We start from the raw sequence: 17,005 nt of genomic DNA on the forward strand, positions 1-17,005 counted from the left end.
CTCCAAGTTTTGTCCTACGTGGAAAAGTGAATGGGAAGAGGAGTGTGGAGGAGGGGAGGCGGGTGCGGAGGAGGAAACACCGCGCTCCTCCTGGTCAACTGGATTGGCGGGTGAGAAGCAGGAGGAGGGGGGTTCTTTAAGCCTTTGATTGATTGGCAGCTCGGACGGCCAAGAGCTTTGCCGGCTCGCGCTCCCTTTCCCGCCCATTTTCCATTCAAGAGGCCTGCGAGGCCGCCGGCCCTCGCCCGCGCCCGAGAGCCAATGCCGGCTGCGTAGGGGCGGGCTCGGGAGCGATGGCTCAGCCAATGGGCGTGGCCGGATCGGCTGAGGGAGAGGCGGCCCGGCCGGATCGACTGTGGGTTTCGTCCGATGGCGGCGCCCCTTCCTTCCCGCTGAGGCGGCCGCGTATGGCCAAGAGCCGAGCGGGAGGAAGCGGCGGCGGTGACGACGGGGAGGCTGCCTCCGCCGCCCAGGCCGGCGGCATGGGCTCTGCGCCCCGCGGACCCCTGGCCGAGGCGGAGGAGGACGACGACGCTGCCGAAGACGAGGCGGCGTCGGCGGCAGCGGCCAGCGAGATGGACTCGCGGAGCTCCTTGGGCGGCGGCGGCAGCAGCTCCGACGGCGAGCGCCGCGTCGACAAGTTCGGCTTCCTCGTCGCCGACGGCGGAGACGGACCAGAGCAGGAGGCGCCGTGAGTGGCGGCTGCGGCGGGGGCGGGGGGAGTGAGCACTGGGCACTCTTGCCATGGGCAGGGGCACTCTTGCCATGGGCAGGGGCACTCTTTCTCCTTTCGGGAGTGGGTGGGTATGGGCTCGCCTCGAGCCCGGGAGCGGCTGGCCAGAATCAGGAGGCAAGTGGTGTCCGGTTTTTTTTCACCCCCTCCCCCTTTGTAGTAGCCTCAAGTGCGGCAGAGGCGCTCTCGCCATGCGCAGGGGCACTGTTGCCATTCCCCGGAGATTGGCCTGTCTCTGTTATTGGCATAGGTTCCTTCGCCGCCGCCTCCCCCAATAAAATATTTGAGGGGGCCGCCCCCACCCCCAGAGTTGATGGACATTGCCTTTCGAATGGTGTGCGCGTGCAAAGCGCCATGCGATCGATTATACGGGGTGGGGCTTACTTACCTCTCCTAATACAGTGGTACCTCGGGTTACATACGCTTCAGGTTGCAGATTCCGCTAACCCAGAAATAGTACCTCGGGTTAAGAACTTTGCTTCAGGATGAGAACAGAAATTGCGTGGCTGCGCACTGGCAGCGGGAGGCCCCCTTAGCAAAGTGGTACCTCAGGTTAAGAACAGTTTCAGGTCAAGAACGGACCTCCAGAACAAATTAAGTTCTTAACCCAAGGTACCACTGTCTTTTATTCAAGTTGGCATCCCATATTCTTGGGGAGGGTGGTAGGTGGAAGTTTCTGTGTCTCACACATACTCACGCGCACACACTTAGCAGGGCACTCTTGCCATGGTCAGGAGGCACTCTCTGTGCCAAGAATGATGAGCTGTGGTAGGAAAACCCTGTGGAAGGGAAACTGCAAGTGGTAGCTATATGTTTGTGGTGTAGAGGCGCTCTGTCTGTGGGCAAGGGTACTCTTCCCTGTTTGGGAGCTGGCTTTTGTCACTCCTGGGGGTGGGTAGGTGTGGGTGAGGGTGAACAGCTGGTGACTAAGTTTCTGTAACACACACACACCCCAATGGGCTGGAGTTTGCACCCAAGAGTTATAACCCCTGTTGCCTTTTGGGGAAATTGGCTTGTCTCCCTTCCCGGAGTGGTGAGGGCAAGTTTCTTTAGGCCCAGTGACGCTGACGCATTTTTGCCATGGGCAGGATCACTCTTGCCTTTCTGGGAATTGTCCTGTCTTGCTGGCGGGCTGGGTGGGTGAGGCTGGCCATCAGTGGCTGTAAATTTCTGTAATCCCCAGCAGCCAGGGCAAGGGGGCACTCCTGCCATGGGGTGGGAAGGGGTGCTGTTTGCATCCCAGAGGGATGAGCATTGACGGGGAGCCCTGTGAGGGGAGAACAGTCGGTGGGAGCTAAATGCATGTGTAACCCTGATGGCCAGGGGTTCTCTTTCCATGGGCAGGGATATTCTTGCTTTTGTGGGCAGTGTTAAAAGTTGTTTCTAGGCAGAAGAGAGGTGGGTAAGCAATTGCTTTGGTAGTAAAGCACAAAGAGCTGCCTATTTATGTAACCTCAAATGGGCTGGAGCAAGCTTTTCCCATGGGCAGAGGTTCTTTTGCTTTCGAGAGTTGGAGTCTAATTGAGTCTGAGGATGACCCGAGGCTGAAGAATATCGCTTTTGGCTACAGATGTCTGTTGCCTTCAGAGAGGTGCCAGGGCTCCAGCCTGCCTAGATTGGGGTGTGTCCCACCACCTGGCTTGGAGGGATGTGTGATTAAAGGGATTCTGAGGACCTCTTGTTACTTTAAACTCCCCTGTGGTCCAGAATAAAATAGGGCCAAGGCTACTTGGTTGAAGCCTCCTATCCAGCTCCTCCCTGGGATATCCCAGGATATGGTTGAGTAGAAGGCACTTTTCATGAGCTTGGGTTTTCACACTTTTTATTCTCCCTCTCTCTGTTTAGCGCTCTTGAGTCTGGAAACTGGTTTAGGGACTGAGTACTAAGGCATGGAATGGGGAGGATGTGTAGATTTGGGATTGCCAGATTTAGGGGAGGCCTCCCCTGTTCTTCCCAGTGAGGGGTGGAGGAAAAATGGAAATTGTCTCAGTGCAACAGTAGTGAGAAGTTGTTGCTGCTGAACTTCCCCTCTTAACAGTACCAGAGCCCTTCTGAGATATTGAAACAACTGAGGGATGGAGGCTTTAGGCAGCAAACCCAGTCTATGGGCAACTGGGCCACAAGTGCCTGAGGGTGACCAGAGTGAAACCACCCTCATTGTTTCTGATCCTGGATGATGTGGGAATTGCAGTGCAGGGAGTACTCTTGTTTTGAAGTCAAGAGGAGCTTTATCTGAGGGTAGCGGAGTAAGGCAGGCTTTAGGAATGCAGATGTTGTGGCTTGGGGAATGGATCTTGATTGCCAAATCCCCCTTCTCTGGGATACCTTCATCCCAGTCTCCACTGGGTGGGTGGTGGAAGTAGGCTAGAATTTGCTATATGGGGCCTCTTAAAATCAACCTCTTTCCCCAAGTCTTCATGCACTGTTTTGGAGGGGGTGCCCTCCATTGTAGGATGTTTTGACTTCTTATGTAAGCTCCTTAAGTTGCAGTCTGTGTCCCTTTACTCTATCTGAGCCAGCCTGGAACTGGGCTTCCCCAAAGCAATTTTCCCTCTCAGGAGCTGGTCTGCTGTAAAGCATAGATGATCATGTCCAAAGACACTAGGCAGTTGTCTTGGATAATTACCCTTCTCTCAGTTGACCGTGAGGCAGGTTAATGATTGTAAAGCATTTTTTCTGCTGCGCCACAGAAGCAGCAACTGTTTTGTTTTGCTTTGTATGGCTTTGACTCTGTGGCCTGCTTCCTCCCCATTCTGAAAGAAGACAATTGATCCAGGAGGAAACATTCCCTTCAGCATGATTTTTTTTGGAACTGAAGAGCATGATATCCTCTGAACTGAAGTAAAGGTGGGGGGAAGAAGCCACGTAACCCGTGACACTCTGGGGTGGGCGAGCCTGGAGAATGATTAATGCACACCTTGCAAATGAGACGTGTATTGCATTCCAACATCTCTTGTGTGAGAGTAGGTATGCCTGTTTTGGTGAGAGCAGGGTCACTGTGGAAAGGTGGTAAGCTGGCTAGCATCCAACACCTGGCCCATCCCAGCCAGTTGGCACTGTTCACTTACCCACATGACGATCCATTTCTGTCAAATGGATCCTGCAAAGCAGTTTACAATAATGTTTGTACAACGAAACGAGACAATAAAAATTTTGTATACATGCAAATGGGGGGGGGGGGAGTTTTGAAGCAGCTGTTTTTCAGCTTCTTTTTCTGCTACCCTCAGGACAAAGGGGTGTTTCAAAAGCCCCTGTGGTGGGGGAAGGAGGAGCCATGGCTGTTTAGATCAGGTGTGGGGAACTTTCAACCTCCAGATGTTGCTGAAATTCAGCTCCCATCAGCCCTAGAGAGCACTGCCAGTGTTTAGGGATGGTGGGAGTTGCCATCTGGAGGGCCAAAGCTTCCTCACACCTGGTTTAGTTTATCAGCCTGCTTGCCAGTGGCGTAGCGTGGGTTGTCAGCACCCGGGGCAAGGCAAGTAATTTGTGCCCCCTAACCCGTGGATTTGCGCCCCCTAACCCCTAACCCCTAACCCCCAGATGTTGCGCCCGGTGCGGCATGGCCCCCCTGCACCCCCCACGCTACGCCACGGCTGCTTGCCAATGCATATGGATATATAGTCATTTGTGGCACATTAAAAACTTGAATGCATGCTGAAGTGGAGATGCTGTCTTTTCCGCTTCCCAAATGATTCCCTGTTGGATCATGTGGAGAGGTGATTGGTTTTTTGTTTTGTTTTTCCTACAGGTGACCAAGTGAGTAGCCTGCCATGTCTAACCTTTGTGAGTTATAGGGACAAGATGCCTTGCTGTGAAGGGGGAAAGAGTACTGTTGAGCCTCGTCCCCCTCTTCCTAGGATAGGAGCATTGGGTCCTTTAACTGCAGAACCTAAACTACTGAGCTTCATTCTGTGAGCTGTGACTCACAAGTGGTTTGCAAATGGACCTTGGGTGGGGTGTATCAGTGGTGCTGCCACTGTCTCATTTCCCAACTTATAATACCATATTTTTTGCTCTATAAGACTCACTTTTTCCCTCCTAAAAAGTAAGGGGAAATGTGTGTGCGTCTTATGGAGCGAATGCAGGCTGCGCAGCTATCCCAGAAGTCATAACAGCAAGAGGGATTGCTGTGCGGCGATCCCTCTTGTTGTTCTGGCTTTTGAGATTCAGAATTTTTTTTTCTTGTTTTCCTCCTCCAAAAACTAGGTGCGTCTTATGGTCTGGTGTGTCTTGTGGAGCGAAAAATACGGTAGCTGCTTTTTCAGGGTAAAAGCAGGTGTTAGATGCAGAAATAGCCACACTCCACTATGGAGTGAAGCTGCTTTTGGCCACTTTTGTACACCAGCAAGCAATATGATGGTTCAGGCCACCTGAGGGGGGGAAGCAGAAGCAGAAAAGAATAAAGATATGAAATAGAAGCACCTCCTACGACATAATGGGTCAGTGTGACCAGCTGTTAACCGGAAGGTTGGTGGTGGAAGCTCACCCAGGGACAGCTGTGGGCTCTGTGTTGAAGCCTGAGATTGAAGGTGGATCCTGGTTGGCTGTAAAGGAGTTCCGCAGAATTGATTTGTTTTTGTTTTTTTCAAATGGGCTTGTCAATTTCACTTTTGCTGTCAGAAATGAGGAAGTGAAAATGATACATCCTGTTCACTACCCTGGAACAATGGGAGTGGGTGGCCTTCAAACAGTATGCCAGTAGGCGGATTAAAAATCGCAAGAGGTTCACAGAATGGGTGAGGCACTCCCTGACTGGGGGGTAGGGAGAGAGAGAGGAGGATAGACTTAAAGCAGTGAAAACACCCTGTTTTTGTTTATTAAAAAAACACATAAATTCGGATTCGAACTTGTAAACTGGGGCTATACTGCGAGGGAGCACTGAGCCTACACAATATATCCAAAATCTACTGACAGTGTAGGCGTTGGACATGGGATGGCAGAGGAATTTGTGTTGCTCAACTTGTATCTCTCTGATTTCCCTTTCCGCTCATGCCTGCAGCATTGGCCTGTACCAGGGGTCAGCAAACTTTTTCAGCAGAGGGCTGGTCCACTGTCCCTCAGACCTTGGGGGGGGGGGCTGAACTATATATTTTTTTGGGCGGGGGATGAACAAATTCCTATGCCCCACAAATAACTCAGAGATGCATTTTAAATAAAAGCACACATTCTACTCATGTAAAAACACACTGCTTCTCAGACTGTCTGTGGGCCGGATTTAGAAGGCGATTGGGCCAGATCCGGCCCCCGGGCCTTTGTTTTCCTACCCATACTGGCCTATACTGTACAGTATTAGATATTGCCAGTTATTAAAAGGTGCCTGCACTGTCTGTGCTTTTCCTTCTTCTGGTAGGAATCTCAATAAATGTGGTAGCTGGAGAGAAACTGTTATTTTCCTAGCAACTAAAAATAAAATTGTGGCACTGCCTTCACTGAGGAAATACATCTTGGATACTTGATTTTGGTGTGAATATACCTAGCTCTGAAATATTGTCCAGCACTTTCTGACAGCCTTGTATTGAAAGGAGCAGGGGCACAACTGGACAGCCTGATCATCCTATCACAGCAGACCTATTAGCTTTTACTGTGACCCCAAATGGACTGAGATATCTAAGAACATGCTACCTCCTGTTGGGGGTTCCAAGGTAAGCCATTGTTTACCAGGCCCAATTGACTTAATTCAGTTGCTTCTAGTATTGGAAGGAGATCTGGTGTGTTTAGGAAGAAAATAGTACGCTGAATCAAAGAGGCATAGGGATTGGAGTGTGGGTTTCTCTGGTTGAGTTCATGGAGACTAGGAGTCAATATTTGCCACCCACACATAGCAAACGGTTGACGTTCAGGGCTGTTGGAGGATATGCAGACTGAGTGAATGTTGCTTTTTATGAGAGCCCTTGCCAGACTGCGAGAGCTCCTTAACATGTAGGAGTAGTGTCTGGAATATGTAGCAGAGGAGATAAGTGAGAGTGAAGGAGAGAGCAAGCAGCCACTACTGCAGTATGCTGATGCCAGAGCTACTCCCTCTTGTTGCTTCGTTGTGTATATGAGATCAGGAATCTCATTCGCTGGGAGGCTACGGCTGTTGCACAAAACACCAAGAAAAGGTTGCAACAATGAAAGGAGATTTGGGAAATTAGTCCCGGTTACCTTGGCTGCTCTGAGTGTGGTAGTGACTCCCAAATTGCGTGCTGTGTCCCCCACTACCTCTTTGAGCTCAGAGGCCCCATGAGGGATTGATCCTGTCTCCTGCTCATATGAACTGTGACATCAACTTGAGGGTGGGCCTTAGGATGTATTGGGATTCCACAGTGCAGTCTGCTGTACTACTGTGGATGGGCACAGCATTACCATAGAAGCATCTTCATTAGCTAGGGAACATGGTGCCATCCCTGACTGACCGATCCAAAGGGTATGATCAGAGGTTTGGAGGCAATATTAACTGGGCTATTTTGCAGTCTTAAGAAGAGTTCCAGGTCAAAGTGATCAGGAAAACCTATGTGCATCTCATAAGTATACTTGAAAGATGACAATTGGAACAGGCATCCCCAAACTCGGCCCTCCAGCTGTTTTGGGACTACAATTCCCATCATCCCTGACCACTGGTCCTGTTAGCTAGGGGTGGTGGGAGTTGTAGTCCCAAAATTGCTGGAGGGCCGAGTTTGGGGATGCCTGATCTGGAACATAAGAGTCCGCCTTTTACTTCTCCCCACTGGAAATGGAATGAATGAGAAGAGGGGGTTTTCCTCCCTGGCTGGAGCCTTGACAAAAATTGCTCCTCTTAAGGAACTGGCAACAACAAAAAAATTAGGTAGCAATTTAAGGGAAATACCCCCAGAAGCAGCCTTATACTGAGTGAGGGCATTGGTCCATAGCTTAGCATTGTCTTCATTGACAGGCAGCAGCTCTCCAGGACTTCAAGTGGGTTTCTCTCCTAACCCTGCCTGGAGATGCCAAGGATTGAACTTGGGACTCCTGCATGCAAAGTGCTCTATCTCTGAGCTACAGGAAATATTAAAAGTGGGCAACAAACATTTGAGTCAAGGCAACTGTATGCAAAATGCATCTCTTAGGAACTTTCATCATGATCATTTTTGCTTGGAGTTTCTGTTCTAAGCAAAACAATGCAATAATAATCTGAGATGCAGAATAGGTTTTTACTGTCCTACCTTATCCTGGTAGCCATGGATGGATTTAAAGCTCCATTCAAAAGAAACAAAATCATAGAATCCCCGAGCTGGAAGGGACCCAAGGGTCATCTAGTCCAACCCCCTGCAATGCAGGAATCACAGCTAAAGCATCCATAACAAATGGCCATCCAGCCTCTGCTTTAAAATAGCATAAGGGTATAAGGTTTCTTCCATCTTAACCTACCTTCCATTAAACTTTTCAGAAGCATTTCAGAAGCTCTCAAATGGCCCAGAGTCTGTCTCTGCAGCTGTGAGGTCTAAAGAAACCAACTTACTCTCTCACGGCTCTGTGGCAGTTATCAGAGTTTGATTAGAGGCTTGTAGGCCCCCCCCCCTTCTGTTTGTGGTGCTTTTAGATCTCTTCACATTCCTAGGTTGCTGGCACGAAGGTTGCAAGTGAAACCACTGACTTGGAACAAACAGTTACTGAGACTTCTGCTATCTCAGGCTTGCAGATAAATCCACAAACCTAACCTATTACTTATTTTTGGCTTTCGAGCATTTAATAGCCTATCCTTTAGCCCACACATAATGCTGTAGTGTTGCTTGTTACCTGACAACAGCCTGAAAGGAAACTGAATGATCCAACAACAGTCTCTCTCTTCCTGTTTATCAGACTTCCCTTACCTGGTGGCCAGGAAGGCAATTATTCCACACTGCAGGTGAGCAGCAAGTGGCTGTTGTGAAAGCAACACTCTCATCTTATTCTCATTGCCTAATCCTTGTTTCATGAACTGCCCTGTAGCTACAGGCACTTTGCATATGCCACGGGGCATGCTAAAGGAGTGCTTCATTCCATAGCTCGAGTCAAGAACCTAGAAAGTTGCCATGCTGAGTCAGGCCATCGCCCTGTATTGACCACAGTGGGGCTGTGGAACATTTTTCATCCTGAGGATTGCATTCCCTCATGGGCAACCTTTCAGGGGCCACTGCCAGGTGTGGGCAGGGCAAAGGGATAAAAAAATAGATGGGATCAGAGGCAAAAGTGGCTGGAGTAACACATGGCTCTTTCCTTTGTACATTACTCTGTTTTCCAGACAAGCAAACATCAAAGGGTTCTATACACACCCCTCTCCCCATACAGGTAGGAGAGAGCATTGATCACAGTTTAAGGACGCATTGAGAGGTGAAGCCTGAGAAGGAGGCAAGGCTAGGGCGAGGCCTGAGGCCTGGATTGAGAGACCGGGCTGCATAATTTATATGCACACACGCGGAATACACATCCTGTTAATGTGCGAGAAGCAGTTTGGTGCCTTTTCCAGATTACTCTGATTTTGCTGCAGTTTTAAATATTATTTTGGTCCATTTCCAGGAAAGGGGCTAGAGAACAGAAAAACAAAGATTAGAGGGAGAACAGATGCAGCTGTGGTAGGAGGCAAATACATCCTGCTTGGATGGGTGCCTGGGGGCAAACGGTGGAAGACCTGGAAGACCTCCGCAGCTGGGAGGTTGACCAGCAGACTGCATTAAGCACTTTGAGTGGTACATTGAAAGTATGCTTAATGTAGCCTTCTCCATTCAGGTGTCTTTCCAGACGCCCTTCTTACAAAAATTGAGAGGTTTTGCTAAGATTTATTTTAGGGGGGCAGGCTTTATATTCGGGGTCAAAACAGAGTTATCTGCAACACAGTTGGTCAGTTAGCTGCAGGCAATAATGCTTCAGAACACCAGTTGCTGGAAACCACAGGAGGGGAGAGTGCTCTTGTTCTCAGGTCCTGCTTGTGTGTTTCCCAGAAAAGGCATCTGGTTGGCCATTGTGAGCAAAGGATTCTGGACTGGATGGACCACTGGCCTGATCCAGCAGGCTCTTCTTATGTTCAAGGGAGGAGGGAAGGAAAGGGGGGTGGCAGAGAGAAAAAGGTAAGGTATTTCACCCCAGACGTCAGACCTTTCCCCATCCATTACCAGCAAGTGGCCCCCACTTGATTACCTTTGAAAGGAGTATAGCCTTCAATGGAAAGAAGGTTCCCTGCCCTTTCAGTAAATGAGATGAACTTAAGCAAAATCTTTGCAAAAGGCATTCAGCTTTGAGAGATCACCGTGCACAATAAATGAATAGTAGTAACTGGACAGGGCAGGTCTCCTTGTGGGGAGATGTCATGTAATATTATGTTTGCATACAGACATACTGGGTGGGGCATGCCTGCAAATTGGGTGTGGGACAGCTCTTAAATATCCTCATTTTTTTTAAAAAAAGAACAGCATCTGTTCCCCCAAAAGCAGATGTCCGGAGCCCTCGTCCCTCCTACCACCTTGTCTGTGTTATCCCTTCACAATCAAGAGGCAGAATGCCTCTGAATGCCAGTTGCCAGGAATCCTGGTGGTGAGAGATGTGTTGCACTCAGTTCCAGCTTGACAAGCTTCCATTGGGGCATCTGATTGGCCAGAACAGGATGCTGGACTAGATGGGCCACTGGCCTCACCAGTGGCCAGGCTCTTCTTTTCCAGCTGAGCCAAATACATGTAGAAAACCTTCTTTAACTAGAAGCTATTTTTTAAAGCATAGGTTAAAGCCCATCAAGTCATCATCTTGCTGCAAGTGGACATTATAGCCCTAAAACTGGCCGCACCTACGAAAGGTTGACTCAGAATTGTTGAGACAACACGCTCCTGAACTTGGAGGAGAAGCAGAACTTCCTTCATGCTAAGTTGCAATGACCCATTTTTTTACCTCAATGGTTGTTTGCAAATGGTGCAGGTCTAATATGCCTTTAGAATTGGGTAAACCATTTCCTTCACCCTAAGGGCAGAGTGAGATGTCAGATTCTGGGCATCTGTCATTTAAATTATAATGTGGGGAGCTGTCCTCCCCATATGTTTTGACAATACTTGTACAGCTTGCCTGTAAATAACATGTCTTTTTAAAATTGGATTTATTAGCAGCTCATCCTCATCTGTTCTGTGCTGACAAATAGCATCAGAAGCAAGATCTAGCCTAATAAATCTGGTGGTTTGCTCTTTTTAAAAAAAAGAAAAGAAAAGAAGGGTGAGTGGGGTGTGTGAATTGTGCGTTTAAAACTAGGTCAAAGCAGGGCCTTTGCTCCACATTAAAATCCCATCTAGTTCCTAAAGTAATGCTGCACTAGGCAGAGTGGTGGGATTGGGATGCTGTTGCAAAAGTGATTAGCCTAGGGGTGGCCTGCACCAAAGATGTGCCACATTCTAACTGAGCTGTTTTATTGCAATGAAGCAAGCGGTGCCACTGGTTTGTTTTCTGACAAAGAAGCGGAACAAATCTAGTGTGTAAATCAAGCTAGAAAACACTTCAATAGAGCCAGTACATGATTGATGGGGAAGCAGAAGCTTTTATTATCTCACTTCCCAATATTTGGTCATTAAAAAGCTGTGTGTGGGTATTAAGGCAGATATGGAAAACCTTTGGCCCTCCACACATTGCTGAACTGCAGTGCCTATCATCCCTGGCCATTGGCCACTTTTGCTGGGGCTGATGGGAGTTGTAGTTCAGGAACATATGGGGCAAACGGGTGGGGCAGAGGCTCCTCACACCTAGGTTAAGGGGAGCAGAGGAAAGCAGGAACCTGAGGAAGTTAAAAGGAAAATGGGTTGTTGAGAGCAAGGGATCAGAATGAAGGAAGGGGTAAAGCCTTACGAGTCCAGAGTATAGAAACCTAGGGCTTAACTTGAGAATAGAAGCTAGTGACTAAAGGGGTTGGCAAGGGACGTTGTGTAGTTTACAGTGCATTTTAAGCATGGTGGCAGGCCGTCTTCCAGAGTAAAAAGCTTGAAGGCTTTTTCTCATTTTCTGAGATGGGTATGGTTGAGAGCAGTTGGCTAGCAGGAGGTGGTTTATTATGCTGGTGGTTGAAGTGTTCCAAACTTCATTGTGTTGTTGGCCTGTGGTCGGAACAACCGGCTGGGGATTTACTCAGAGGTCTGCAGCCAAAGTCTTACATCCTTTGACTCTTCACCTCTTAAGCTGACTTATGTGGCCTCCTAGTTTTACAACTCTGACTCTTTCCTCTGTTTTTCTCCCCTCTGCCCTCATTCTGACCATTTCCTCTCGGACCTTCTTTTTTGATATTCATGCTGCTTACATCTCCTTTTCTAGGCCCATCCATGTGCCCTGCTTCTCTAGGGTAAGAGCAGCTCAGCATGACCTCTTAAGAGTCAGAGCAGCTGAGCCAGTGGCAGCCAGAGACTTCAGGGCAGCTCTGCTGATCACTGCCAGGAGCTTTGCCACTGGACATTACATGCTTTGTGTTATTTGACATGACTCACAAGTTGTGCTTCTTAAAGTTTGAGTTACTTTGGTGCACAATGTTGTGTTTAAAGCACAAAGTACACCCCACCTTTTGGCATACCTGCCTAATCAGTTTAACTAATAAGCTTCTTCATGCATACGTTACAGTTATATACAGTGGAACCTTGGGTTACGTTACCCTCGGGTAACGTAAACTTCGGGTTGCGAAAGCGGCAAACCTGGTAGTGTTTTGCCGCTCGTGCATGTGCAGAAGCGGTCTACCACCGCATGCGCATGTGCAGAAGCGGTCTCTCTGGTTGAGAAAACTTTGGGATACAGCCAGACCTCCGGAACGGATCCCGTTCGCAACCAGAGGTACCACTGTATAAAAGATGGTAGGGAGATTTGAATAACCTCTTACTGAAGTGGTTGGGCAAATTTTACCTTTGTTCATCAGTGTTCAATGGCACTGTGGAAATTGGGCTGGCCTGATTGATCTGGTAGAGCTTCTGCTTGGCATGCAGAGGGTCCCAGGCGCAATCCTCAGCATCTCCAGGTAGGGCTGGGAGGATCCCCTGCCTGAAATTTGGGAGAGCCACTGCCAGTCAGTGTAGACAACACTGAACTAGATGGTCAGACTCTGTATTTGGCAGCTTCCTATCTAGTGAAGCATGGGCCTGAGCATGTAGATTCAGCTGGGCCTTGATAGTTAGGAAAGGCACATGGCTTAGATGTCTCATCTGCTCCACCACCAGTAATAGAAGTTTAGCCAGCACCAGCTACATGAAGTGGGCTAGAAGAAGGCCCAGTGCTTTTAGAATCTGCAGGGAATGAATCTCTGGCAGCTATTCCAGGCTCCAGGATCTTGCTGTTCCGTTTCCGTCAAGCCATGCCAGATTCTTGTCTGCTGCAAAACTGGTTTTTCCATTCAAGCGCAGGATTTTTGCACACTGATGTGCACTTGGCTTAAGCATTGTCAGATAAGCAGCTTTATCTGGCTCCCTTCAGAATCTCCTTCCTACAGGAGGAATGGGAAAATCTCTCGCTTTTGTGAAAAGAGTGGGTGGGTGTCACTTTGGAGCTGTGGATGAGCCTGCTGTTAAAGCTCGCCTGTGAATTTTGGAGGAGTTCATACTTGGCAGTTCTTGTGCAAAAGAGCAAGGCTGAGTACCTGTACACTGCCTCCCATCCTTCTTGAGACAATTGTCATTGACTGTAAAATGGCAGCTCGTATACAAGCAGGGACTGAGGTGCAGAGAGAGTGGGGAGCTTTGAAGCACCGACTTGGCATTCCCAATGCATGCGTGGCCAGTGCATATTCAGAACTACTTTGGAGAGCCAGTGTGTTGTTGAGGCTAGAAGGTTGAGTTTGGACTAGAGAGGGCCAGGTTCAAATTCTGTCACCAGCCCTCAAGTTTGCTGGGTGGGTGGGTGTGCTCTCTCAGCCTCACCTACCTCACAGGGTAGTTGTAGGATTAAAAAGGAGCAAGCCCAGAAAAGGAGGCTGGGAGAATACTTTAACTTAAAATGCTTCTCCCAGTAGAGCCAGATTTCAACCTTAATTTCCCACCCTCCCAAAGAAAAGATTTGAAATGTTTCTTATGCCCAGGTCTCTTGCTGTCTTCTCTGCTCTGTAAGTAGAGAGGAAGCAAGTAGCCCTGAATAGTGTTAAGGTGGTGGGAGAGTGCAAATTCATCCTGATCTGTCCACTAGAGGAAATTTAGCAAGCAGAATGAGATGTAATGTTTGGAGAGGATCACACCCTCTATACTAGGAGGGGTGTGTGTGTTGACCCTATGGCCCTCCAGATGTCATAGGACTCCATATATCTCTTTACAGAAGACTGAAACATCACTAGCAGAATTCTTGGAATCTCAAATTATGCAATAATACTCCATGTGTTGGTACATCTCCTTGAAGAAAATTGTAATTACCATATTTTTCAAGGCTTCTATTAAGTAAGGATTGGTGGAATTACAGAACTGTTTGAGCTGATGTCATCTCTCTCTTTTTCCCTTCCTGCCCCTTTTCTCTTTTGTGTTGTGTCTCTTAGACCGTAATATTGTCTCTTAGACCGCTAACAGTTGGTGGGATTGATATTTGTAAGCTGCTCTGGGAGTCCCCTTTCTCCCTCCCCAGCCCCAGTTAAGAGCAGAGTCAGAATCCTTCACTCAGTCCAATGTCTAAATAAAATACTGCTGCAGCTGTGTGTGGGTGTTCCCAGAGTGGTTTGGTTATAGAATTAATGTGTATTTTTGTTAATAAGCAGTTTTGAGCACACGGAGAGGTAGAGTTTTAAACCACATCCAATAAATAAATAGATCTTGTGGCTACTGCTCTTCCATGGAGGTTTGCCAAAGTCAGAGCCTGAGCATCTTTCCAGAAGTGCTTTGTAGAGACTCCTATATTTGGGCCTGTTTTTGATGGCAGTCAATTCTTTATGTAGGTGGAAGCTGGGTGTAACTAGGGATGGATGAATTTGTCAATTTCACTTTCTCATTTCCCCATCCCTATAGGTTCTGTTCTCTACATTTCTCCATCAGTTTCTGATTTTTTAAAATACAGTCGGACCTCAGTTCTCGAACTGAATGCATTCCGGGAGTCCATTTGACTCCTGGAATCGTTCGAGAACCAAAGTGCGGCTTCCAATTGGCTGCAGGAGCATCGTGCAGCCAATCAGAAGCTGTGCCAGATGTTCGGCTTCCGAAAATTGGAACACTCACTTCTGGGAGCCAAGATGTTCGGCTTCCAAGGTACGACTGTATAAAAAGTTCTCACAAAAATTCATTAGCCCTTTACTGTGTACAATCTCCTGATAATGCTTTTTTTTGTTGGCAGTTTTGTCTTATATTAAATGTCTTTTGCTAGGTTTTCTACTAATATGTGCATTTTATGTATGTTTTCCCCTAATATTTGTACTTTTGTATATATTTTTTGGTTTGAGAATGCATTGCAAAATTTGGAGAAATGTGAGTTTTGAAGGGTGGCTGCTTTAAAGTTTGCATATTGTTTCAGCAAGTATGAGTTAGGAGGGTTCACTTTCAGATTCATACCAACCCAAATTTCTCACCCCCTACGTAGGTGTAATGTTGGCTTTTCCATCAGCAGCCGGGAGTTGAAGAGCAAACAGGGAATTCTGAGTTGAGAGAAACCCAGCAAGTCTAACAGAAACTGAAGCAGCTTTCCACTGGGGAATAAAATGGGCAGGTCTTGGATGAAAGTTGCCTTGCTTATCGCTCTAGCTTCAGTTTTTATTAGACATGCTGGATTTCCAGGAATTTCATAGACTTGCTAGCTCTCGAAACCCCTAAACTGCTGATGGGGTTGGGGAGAAGCCCCTGCATCATGGACTCTCGATTTAGTAAGGCCACACGCTTCTGTGCAAAGAGCCAGTTAGATCTCTGTGGAATGTGCTGTCCTGGCTGCCCCCAGTTTTAATTTCAGTCTGGTTTGGCAGCATTGCTTGTTTCTAGAGTTATGTCTCCTTTTTCGGCAACACCCGGAAAAATTGAGTTGTGCTGGTTCTGTTAGCTGTGCCTCCGGTCACCCTCCTGCACTTAAGACTGCATCTGTCAGTGCAACCTTGCTTGGCTTCCTGCTCCTAGAACCTCTCCCACATTCATAGATTATTATTGTCTGTTACTCCTTCTCCCTAGCCTGAAACCGGTAATCTAGCCTGGAATAGGGCCAATGCAGCTAGGCAGTGTGTCGCCAAACTGTTTATAAGCTGGTGCAGATTGTATTATTAAATCAACCTGTGCAGGCTTCAAGTTCTCAGGAAGGTCAGGCAAGCACAGTTGATTTATCTGACACAAGAAGTCAGATTTGGATTATCGGCTTTGGTGACTCTGTGGACCTGGTGCAAGCATAGCAGTTTGAATGTAGGTTTTGTGCCCAGGGTTCAGAAGAAGGAACCCTGGTTGATTTTAACTGTGGTTAGGGTTACTGCTGATCTACACCTTAACCATGGTTGGGATGAGTGAATTTGCTCTCTGGAGGGGATTCAACTGTCTCCTCATGATCCCTTACGAGTGAGTCAGTGGTATTTCTTGACTTGCCCATATGGGGTGTGTATGGATGAGTGGATGGAAGAGAGATTTATGGCCACAGCAGATGGTCTATATCCATTTTGGATTAAAAGGATGGGGCTATCTAGGTCAGGAGGTGTAAGAAAAACATGGCTGTTTTCTCTAGATTAACTTTATCATTATTATTAATTACTTATTGGACTTACTAGGCACTTTTTATGGCATACAATACAATATAAAGAAGCATTAAAACCAATGTAAAGCCGAAACAAAAGCTGAAAACATTGATATACATAAAAAGCAGTCTAACAAATCCCGCCCGCTAACAGAAACCATGATGTCTACCACCCTCCAAATTAAAGGCCAAAAGCCTAGCACCTAAAAGTAGCCTGTGTTGGTGCCAGGCCTGCTTCCCTGGGGAGAACATTCTACAAGCAGAGAGCTACCACTGAAAAATGCATTCTTGTGCTGTCACCATCTGGACGACCTGAGATGATGAACACAGAGTTAGAGCGGGCACGCTAGAGATGGCACGTGTGGATGGCCCTTTGCCTCCTGGTATTCCCCATGTGACAGCTGTTGGGGTAGATTAATGGGTTAGCAGCCAAATTTGTGGTGAAAGGGGATAAGTGCTCGTTCTTGCTCTCCACGGGAAACTGTGCCAGGGTGTGTCCTTTCCAGTCATAGTAACACCATGATTCTGCTGACTTTGTCGGTAATCCTTAACAGCCCCTTTAAGGTAGGTCACTATTCCTTCCATTGCAGTGGTAAGTGTGTGCAATTGAGGCTGAGACAAAAACAACTTGCCTTAGGCCAGTCTCTAACAGGTAGTCATGCAGCTAAACTATTAAATCCAGAG

At 47.8% G+C, this 17,005-nt stretch overlaps 1 protein-coding gene across 1 annotated transcript in view; it reads left to right on the forward strand.

The window, feature by feature from the left end:
• Window positions 1-278: 278 nt before the first annotated feature.
• Window positions 279-17,005, forward strand: part of TBC1D10A (TBC1 domain family member 10A) — a 36,775-nt gene continuing 20,048 nt past the window's right edge. The window contains exon 1 of the mRNA XM_083590281.1: window positions 279-691. Within this exon, the coding sequence (XP_083446407.1) occupies window positions 294-691 (398 nt within the window). The 5' untranslated portion in view covers window positions 279-293. The remainder of the gene's footprint in view (window positions 692-17,005) is intronic.

Source organism: Podarcis filfolensis (assembly GCF_964270895.1).
Source record: "Podarcis filfolensis genome assembly, chromosome: 16".
Classification (NCBI taxonomy): Eukaryota; Metazoa; Chordata; class Lepidosauria; order Squamata; family Lacertidae; genus Podarcis; species Podarcis filfolensis.